Below are 9,522 nucleotides of genomic sequence, written 5' to 3'. Positions count from 1 at the left end.
GAATTATAACTCGCCGGAATTCTCGATAATCGATAAACCCTTCATACCAATGTAGTCCTCGATTATTTTCTAACCATCGAACTCGCTTTTTTTCTTCATCAGAAAGAGTTTTAAAAGAATAAGGTGCTATAACCAAGAAAGTTTGTGTGTATTCCATAGTTGCAATCGAAAATTCCTTAATAATAAAATTATTTTTCAAATCCTTAAACCCTTGTAAATCTATGATTATTGTATTAGCATTCATGATAACTTCTTTACAATATTGCTCAATGGCTTGTATTCAAATATGCAATCGTTCAGTATCAGACAATATGCAGCCGTTTGATCGGGTATGTCTTGGTCAGATTCGAATTCAACTCTCACATCAATTGATCCCTTTAACATTTCATGCTGTCGTGAACAGTCTATAACAAATAACGGAGCTATGTCTCTAAATTCTTTTAATCCCATCAACGGCTCCGCTCGGCGACTATGATAAGACTGATGAAATCTTGCGTATTGTTCATATATTAATGAATATCTGTTGTCGGAGAAACTAATATTTAAACCTTCATACGGATAATATGAAGAATTTAGAAATACTCTTACGTCTCGAATATGACAATGGTCGAACTCTGCCATCGACATTGTTGCATTACTTTTACGGTTTGTTTGTAAAGCAATAATAACAAATCTTGGTTTCTCCAACTGTGATGAAGTTTTAATGGACCAAGTATGTTTCCTGGTTTTGGGTAACAATGGGTACTCATACAAATCCCAGTTACGAAACGCTAAGGTTATCGCTCGATCTTTTTCTAAATGTTTAAGTAAATTGATTCTTTCACGGTCCGACACTCGAACATGAGGAACTCGCCAAACTATTTTATTTATAATTATATCTTCGACAATTTCTCCAGAACTTAGTAATAAGGAATTGAGATTTGTATTACTTCTCAATAGTACTAATTCATGTTTACAGTTCATTATGATTTTTTCATAATCTTCTGCAAAACCTAATATTTTATTTAACGGTATATACACAGAAAATCCTCCATCGGTGGTAATGCCTGAAGGAGACCAACCCCAAACTTTTGCGCTTTTGGATTCATTTTCATTCAATGATAGATAAGATTTAATTGTTGTGGTAATACCTGCATTTTTAACCTTATCTATTTCTATCCCATTTAGTTCATATCTTATATCTTGAAATAGAAATAGTACAGGGTTGTTTACGAAATGCACACTCGGCACTTTTTCTTTGCTAGCGTTATTTTGTTTATACACATCGACTCTGCCCTCAATATACAAACAGCTGAGTGCAGGCAACACATACAAGTCTTGTTGATTAATCGGTATCCGTATTTCATCATTTTTGTTAAAACTTGAAACATAAGGCTTGTACGAATGATATTCAAAACTTTCTATGCTATTGTCGTAAGACGCTGGTTGGCATATATTTAAAATGTTCATATTAACAAACCTAGTAGCCTTAAAAAGTCTTTATTTTTCTTTGTTAGTTTTTTTTAATTCGCAGCGATGTTTCTTTGTGAGGTGATCCTTTAGGACTGAGTCTTTTTATAGGAGTGAAGGTGTTTTTATGAAAATTTAACATTTTGGTTTAAAGTGCAAATACAACTGAACTTCTTCACCGCGTAAGTTAATTTGCTTGTTTTCTGCGTCTAACAACCTTATATTGAGTGAATTTATTGAGCTCTGATTGACAGGAAAGTAAATTAAATTCTTAGGTATTTCAATAATTCTGTAACCAGGGGGTACGTTAGGCACAAATTCATAAATAATATGGCTTGCTTTTCCGTTTACAAATGATCCACTGATAACATCACATTCGATGCGTACGATAGTTGTAGCTAAAATGCTGACAGGATGCTGAGATTCAGTACTTATATTAGCTTTGATTGATTCTCTATTAAATCCTAATATTTTTCCGATTGAATTATTTTTATTAAAGTGTACATCTTTGGAACAAAAAATTCTTGTTTTTAACGTATTATTATTACAACTCAATTTCAACGCTGCATTCTTTATATTACTTTTCAGATAATCGCAAATATCTTGAAACTCATACGATCCTTCAGGAATTTCAATAACTTCATCTTTTCCATAGTAAAATTTGTTATTTTTTGCGTCTATGTTAGGTATAGAATTAAATGTAGAAAATACAAAAGCCCACATTCGTACTCTCCATTCAGTTGTAATGTAGGGGAATAGTTAGTTGTTAAAAATTCTCCTCTGCCTGTTATTGACACAGTGAAAGACATTATTATACTGATACAAATATATTTTTATTATATTATTTATACAAATGATGTTTCCAAAATTCTTTTAAAAACTTTAAACAAAGGTGTCCACAGTTTATAGTACCATAAGATTGATATTGCAAATAATTATAATTTATAGTAAAAGGACTTAAATAATTTACTAGTTCCAATGGTGGTTTTAAATCACCAAAACTATCAAAATATTCACAGTAATTAATATATTTAACGTAGGCTACCCAATGTGTTCCAGGATTGTCAGAACTATCTAAATTTAATATAGCACACTCAATTTTTTTTGGTTTCCGAGGAAGAGTATCTCTCATATACACTCCGCGAAAGTAAGGAATATCAATAGCATGTTCCATTATATCTAAATTGGTTAGTGCTCGTCTGGGTAGCCGCTTTTTCAGTTTTTTGAAGGACTTAGATATAATCCTGCTCCCTTTTTATATGGTTTTATATACAAGGCCTTTCCTAAAGCAACAGATTCCATCATCTTGTTATGTCGTTTAGACTCTTCAAAGTTTTTCTGAGCTACTTTGTAATCATTAACAGCCTTTGCTATACCTGCCGCGCCACCAGCAAGTGAACCTAAAGCTGACAGACCGGCAAAGATGGGAATGAGCGGTAAAAAGCCTCCACATTTAGGAATGGGTATACATCGTGGTAAACGTGTACGTGATCCGTTATTTTTAGAAAATAGTCTTTTTGCGGTTGCATATGCATAGTTTATACTTGAACGCTTGTCCTTTGATTTAATATTTTTAAGCTTAGATTGTATATTTTTCACTACTTTCATAAATGAACGAACTCCAGCGCCAGCTTTGAGTTTTGCTTTCATTGCATTTTTTACAATCCATGAAGCCAATTTTTCTCCTTTTCCAGCACTCTTCGATTTTATTCTCTTCTTAGCCATATTCAAAAGGTCTAAATCTGCTTTATGTCGAATGTTTAAATCCTTATTATTGTATGCAATATCGTGGTACATACAAGCTTCATCCAATTTATTTATACCTCGGTCACCTCTCAATAATCGTTTTTGAAGTTTAGTACCTGGTCCACAAAACTGATATCCAGGAATATGTAGTTCGAAAGGTAAATTATTGATGACGTTATTTAAAATACCTCTTCCCTTCTTCATAGATATTCTTAAAATGAAGATATTTATTATGACGCTCACTTTATATTACAATAGTAATGCATTCTTGTCCACCCAACTATTTTCTTTTTCACATAAACCTAACCACTTTACATAAAGTTTATTACCTTTTCGTTTAATAACTTTTTCAATAAGATAAAGTTCTGGAAATTTCGTTTTTTGTAATTCATATTCATAAAAAGCTCCCAAATTTTTCTGTTTATGTTTGTCTTCTAATAGGTATGTTGGTGGATTCGTATCATTTACCTTGACAATAACGAATATTTCTGTCGACCAGTTGGGAGTATATCCTTTATAGAAATCACCTTTAAATTTACTTATCCGAACACTATCACCAACCTGGAACTTAGGTTTGCGATATAAAACTCGTTTTTGTGCACGCAATATGTTACATCTAACATCTATCTGGTTTACTTTATTTACGTCGACAGGTTTAAATTTAGTAGTACGGTGAGTAGTATTGTTATATTTTTCTACAACGGAATTTAAATTTGGTCCTAACCATTTATAACAACCATACAAACTAAAAATTTTGTAAAGATTATATTTTATTGTACGAATAACTCTTTCCACAATAGAAGCTTTTTTAGTGGAGTAAGTGGAATAATGATTAATGTCATATTTCTTACACAATTTATTAAAAGCATCATTATAAAATTCCTTGCCTAAATCAGTTTGTAAATTTATAGGTTTTCGTTTTGAACGAGATAAAATTTCAAACATTGCTTTTGTCACACATTTTTTGTTTTTTGATTTTATAGGATATGTCCACACATATTTTGTAAAAGTATCTATTACAACTAAAACATATTTATATCCTTTGTTAAAATAAGAATATTTCTGAAAATCCATAAGATCAGCTTGCCATAAGTCGTCTATTCCTTTTATAATTGTAAATCGACGAGGAAAATTTCTTCTTGCTGCTTTATGAATTTCATCCACTATGTTTTTTTGCTCATTGTGTTGGTTCAATTTAAGTTCAATCAAATTATCTATTTCTTGTTTTGTATAAAACGATTTTGACAAACGGTCTGATGTAGCTTTTTCCAATTTTTTTAAATATACTTGTATATTATCATTAACCACTCTTATTTCTTTTCTTAACTCTTGTAGTATATTATCGACGTATGCTTTGTTCACTGCTTCATCGGCTTCATTTGGAGATGAAAGACCTTTTAATTTAGATGTTTTCAAATCATAGTGTCCAGCATCAGTTTTCACCAATGTATCGTTTAAAGTGTCGATAAATTCCAATAATCGCAAACGTTTATGGACGTGATGACCGAACTTATCTACATTCATTGCTGTCTAGATGATTAGAGATCTCGAATTATACTGGTCATTTTCTGTGGCGATAGCTGTTTATGTTCTATATTTATAATTCCAGCTTCTCGTAATTCTTCTATGACTGCAATAATTTCATTATCTACACCACTATTGCCAGCCGCTCGTGATCCTAACAACAATTTTAATCGTTCTACCAGTTCGTTGGGATCATCCCAATAAACATAATCAGTATATTTTTTTACTTTTTTCAGAAGTGGAATACCTTTTCCTTGAGGGAGACTTTCTACACTTGAAGTCATATTTTTTGAGAATTTAAATAAAGGCTTAATGACATTAATGTATTTAAAACCTTTGTTACTGTTTATAGGTTTAGATGACTCATAATTACGTCGATGTGCATTAGTATCAATTAGTAACAATTTATAATTTTGCAAGTCCTCCTCTCTGACTTTTTCTAGATCAGGTTTCCTTTTAAATAGTAACTCTCTTAAACCATCTGTCTTCTTTAAAATTCGAGTTCCTATTTTCAGAATGTTATCATTATCGAAAATACGAATATTGCCAAGCATTAGTTTTCCCCGCTCATGTCTTACTCCAAAAGGTATAGCATCCATTACTTCTGATGATGTAGACCACGACAAAGTTTGACGATTATCTGGAGAAGACGCAATAGATTTGAACGAACCTTCACTGACATTATTATCTTCAGAAGGTGTGGAAATTAAAGTTTTGTTGTAATTATTAGGAAAGTCGCTTTCAGAAACAGTGTCATTCGATTCTTCATTGGATAAATAAGAAGATGTACTTTCATTTTTACATTTTTTCCCAACAGAGGTGATGTAATTATTTTCATTCTCAACCCACTTGTCATTATTTTTATTGGCTATCAAATTAAGCGGATCAACAATAGGTTTGAAAATTTTCTCCAGTGCCATATTATTTACGTTTTTTGTATCGTTAATCATCCCCACTTTTCTTTTAACAGCTGCTGCTGACTTAACTATTTGTTTTTTAAATGTTTTTTCCATTTTACTGCTTGATATTGTGTTCAGTCGCAGATCACACTTTAAAGTGACCCTACATTATCACTACATTGTATTAAGTGTGTTAACCTAAAACTATAAAAGTGTCAAATGCTGACCTATAACATCCTTTGTTTTTATCACAATCCTTATTAATAACAAGATAACTAAAAGGCTTTTTCCAAACTTTTGAACACATTTCACGAAATTGATTCCATGAAATATCAGACCCAACATGCTCATCATAAACATGTTTCAAATTAATGTCATCTTGTTTGAATAATACAATCAAATTGGAATTGTCTCTCACTAGTTGTTTAGGTATTTTTGTATATGTTTGATTAATATAAAAACAATCAATTTTCTTATGTCGACCCATAGCAAAATAATCTCTAATGCTGTTCTGATTTTCGCAAGCTACATCATCAAATATTATAATAGAATCAGGTAGCGCTTCGTGAGGACTCAAAATTTCACAATTGTGATTGTATTTATGAAAGGTTGTACCAGAAACCATGTTCATAACTTTCTCTAAAAATAAGTATTTTGCTTGATATAAAGATTTTGAATAAACATATAAGTTACAAAATCGCGGACCATCTGTATGTAACAATAAACTTATTACTAAGTTGGTTTTTCCACAATTTGATGGACCACAAACGATACAACGTATTGTGTTCGGCAGAAGGTTTCCGTGTCGGTTTGGTTCTTGTGATGAAGCAGGACAAATACAATCTAATTTTAGTGAGTCTTTTTGTTTCACAAATTTCATTTGAAATTATTAGCATATGCTTAAACTCGTCTGCAGTACTCAACGAATTTGAGCGAAATGAATTTAGGTATAACGAATAAACACGTTTTATAATTTAACATGTAAAATCTTGTTGGTAGAACAGGAATCAGGAAAGTACAACAAAATAATGTTTGATGGTTAGAATGAATCATGTGTAAAAAGTGTGTTCGGTGTGTGATCTTTCCACGAGCCCGCGGGTGATTCTTATCAATTTTATAATGGATTCAGGTGAGTGCATTCGACTAATGTTTTGTGTTTAGAATGAATCGAATTTTGTTTATTGGGAATTCTGGGACACAAAAGTGTTCCAGAATTCCCAATAAACATCTACTCGTATTAAATGTAGCCAAACCGATTCAACCTTTAATGTGGATAGAATACGTAATGAATCTAATAAAAACATTTTGCTGAGTCAATGAAAAATTAAACGTCGAAAGTCGTACACACAAAATAGATGATTTAGTTAAAGGTCAAAAGAAAGTAATAAGTTGGTGACTCCTTTCAGCGGTCCATTTACGAGTTACAGTGGTACTTGATCACTATAGATACGAGGACAGAAGTGTAGAAGGATAATTAAAAAAAAATATTTAAAAATGTATTCTCGGTCGACAAAATGAAACCGTGGATAAACCAGGTGGAATCTGATTCCGACAGTTCATATGAAGATTTATACAAAGAAGAGTTAATGAACAAAGTCTGTAAGTAGTTCAATTACATAAGAGAAATTTATTGAGAACTTCGCTGATCCTTACCACAAAAATGATAAATATTAATTCTATATATATTAATATATATAACAAGACCATGTTATGTATTTACAAGTATCCATTCTATGCCCATCCCCATCAAGAGTCCTTAAGAGAGTTGTACGAGGACGCCCCACTGTAGAAACTGTGATTGGCATTAACAGCCATTCTAAAAGAGGAAGCTCTGGTGGTGTAAGCGGTAGTGCCAGTTGCCGTTGTAAGAGACCGACACACTGAGCGTGGTGTGAGCGGTGGTTCAGTTGATGAAGAGAAGGACCTGTGCAAGGCTGACACACTGAGCGTGGCGTGAGCAGTAGTGCCAGGCAATGATGAAAGATAAAGCTGCTGACTATGGCCGACACACTGAGCGTGGTGTGAGCGGTAGTTCAGCTAATTAAGAGAAGGAACTGCACAAGGCCGACACACTGAGCGTGGTGTAAGCGGTAGTGCCAGTTGCCGTTGTAAGAGACCGACACACTGAGCGTGGTGTGAGCGGTGGTTCAGTTTATTATGAAAAGGACCTGTGCAAGGCTGACACACTGAGCGTGGTGTGAGCAGTAGTGCCAGGCGATGATGAAAGATAGTTGCTGACTATGGCCGACACACTGAGCGTGGTGTGAGCGGTGGTCCAGCTAATTAAGAGAAGGAACTGCACAAGGCCGACACACTGAGCGTGGTGTAAGCGGTAGTGCCAGTTGCCGTTGTAAGAGACCGACACACTGAGCGTGGTGTGAGCGGTAGTTCAGTTGATGAAGAGAAGGACCTGAGCAAGGCTGACACACTGAGCGTGGTGTGAGCAGTAGTGCCAGCAAAATCAATGTAAGTATTAATGTATTAATTTACATGGTCCTGAGATAACACGTTTTGGAACTATAACAAAAGCAAGTAGAAGTGTTAATTGTACCCAGTAATTGTGGTCATAATACATGATGTTCCTGCACCTCTGTTTAATTTAATTTAAAGTAATGAATGTGATGGCGTTGAGTCTAGACAAATTAGAATTGTTGCTGAAAATGTTGTGATATTGTAAGTAGAATAAAATCAAGTTCAACAAAATGGGTAAACTAAAAGTTTAAGAGCATCTTCTTTTATGTATTAATTATTAATTTAAATTTAAAATGTTATAATTTACAGAACATTAACTTCAATGCAGTTGCTCAATAAACAGCAACGATATGAGAATTAGCCTTAAACGGTAAGAGATGACAGGGTGATATGAATAATGTTCTAATATATATTATTATTTCAGCTATTCAATTTCTGAAGCAGAATCGAAGCAAATTTGAAAGCTCATTTGCATGCGTATTTTAACTACGGGATTGGGGATCCACAAAGTGAGGACACTATACATCTCAGGATGGCCGAATAGAAAATAGTATGATTCGGTTGCGAACGATTTATTGGTACTCAAATATTTTAAAAATTAAAGATTGTTAAAGGTATATTCTATTGATTTGTTTCAAAAGGACTATTTTTGGTCGACTTCTGTTATAAAATTGTAGTCTCTTTATGTTGAAACGAATATCAAAAATGAGTAGAGTAACGCCATCTACTGTTATATTTGTGTATCTGTACCCTCTGTCTAATGTCTTTCAAATAAATTAGTCGTTCGTTAACTGTCAACTTACGTGTTTCATTTATAGGTTATGAGCCTCTCCCTGACCGCTTTGCAGTAAAAAAAAAATTTGTAAAAGTATACAGTTTTGTGGACTATTTTGTGTTGTGCGAGCAGCAAAATGAGCACCGGTTACCTAACTAACGTGCCAAAGCTCAAAGGGCGCGAGAACTTCGAGGATTGGGCGTTCGCCGTTGAAAATCTGTTGGTTTTGGAAGGCGCGGACAAATATCTGAAGACAGAAGGAACTGAGGCAGCAGCTGCAGCGGCAGATCTAAAAGCACGAGCTAAGCTGATATTGACTATCGATTCATCATTATTTGTGCACATAAAAGAAACAAAGACTACGAAAGAATTGTGGACAAAGTTTCGATCATTGTTCGACGATTCAGGTTTTTCGAGAAGGATTACTTTGTTACGTCATTTAATTTCTATCAGATTAGAAAATTGTGAGAATATGACGAGTTATGTGACACAAATTGTAGAAACGTCTCAACGTTTAAGCGGAACTAGTTTTGCGATTAACGATGAATGGATTGGTTCATTGTTACTAGCTGGATTACCAGAGCGATTTATGCCGATGATTATGGCTTTTGAACATTCCGGGATGAACATAACTGCCGATTCAATCAAGACGAAATT

At 33.6% G+C, this 9,522-nt stretch overlaps 1 protein-coding gene across 1 annotated transcript; it reads right to left on the bottom strand.

The window, feature by feature from the left end:
* Positions 1-4,733: 4,733 nt before the first annotated feature.
* LOC132904188 (uncharacterized) lies at positions 4,734-5,732 on the bottom strand. Its single transcript, XM_060954099.1, has one exon. The coding sequence runs from the start codon at positions 5,730-5,732 to the stop codon at positions 4,734-4,736; it is 999 nt and encodes a 332-aa protein (XP_060810082.1).
* Positions 5,733-9,522: the final 3,790 nt, after the last annotated feature.

This window comes from Amyelois transitella, chromosome W (assembly GCF_032362555.1).
Source record: "Amyelois transitella isolate CPQ chromosome W, ilAmyTran1.1, whole genome shotgun sequence".
In the NCBI taxonomy this organism is placed as follows: Eukaryota; Metazoa; Arthropoda; class Insecta; order Lepidoptera; family Pyralidae; genus Amyelois; species Amyelois transitella.
The sequence above is the reverse complement of the archived record's forward strand: the minus strand, read 5'-3'. Positions and strand labels throughout refer to the sequence as shown.

Coding starts and splice junctions, on each gene's coding strand:
- LOC132904188 (XM_060954099.1), bottom strand. CDS start 5,732: ATGGAAAAAACATTTAAAAAACAAATAGTTAAGTCAGCAGCAGCTGTT.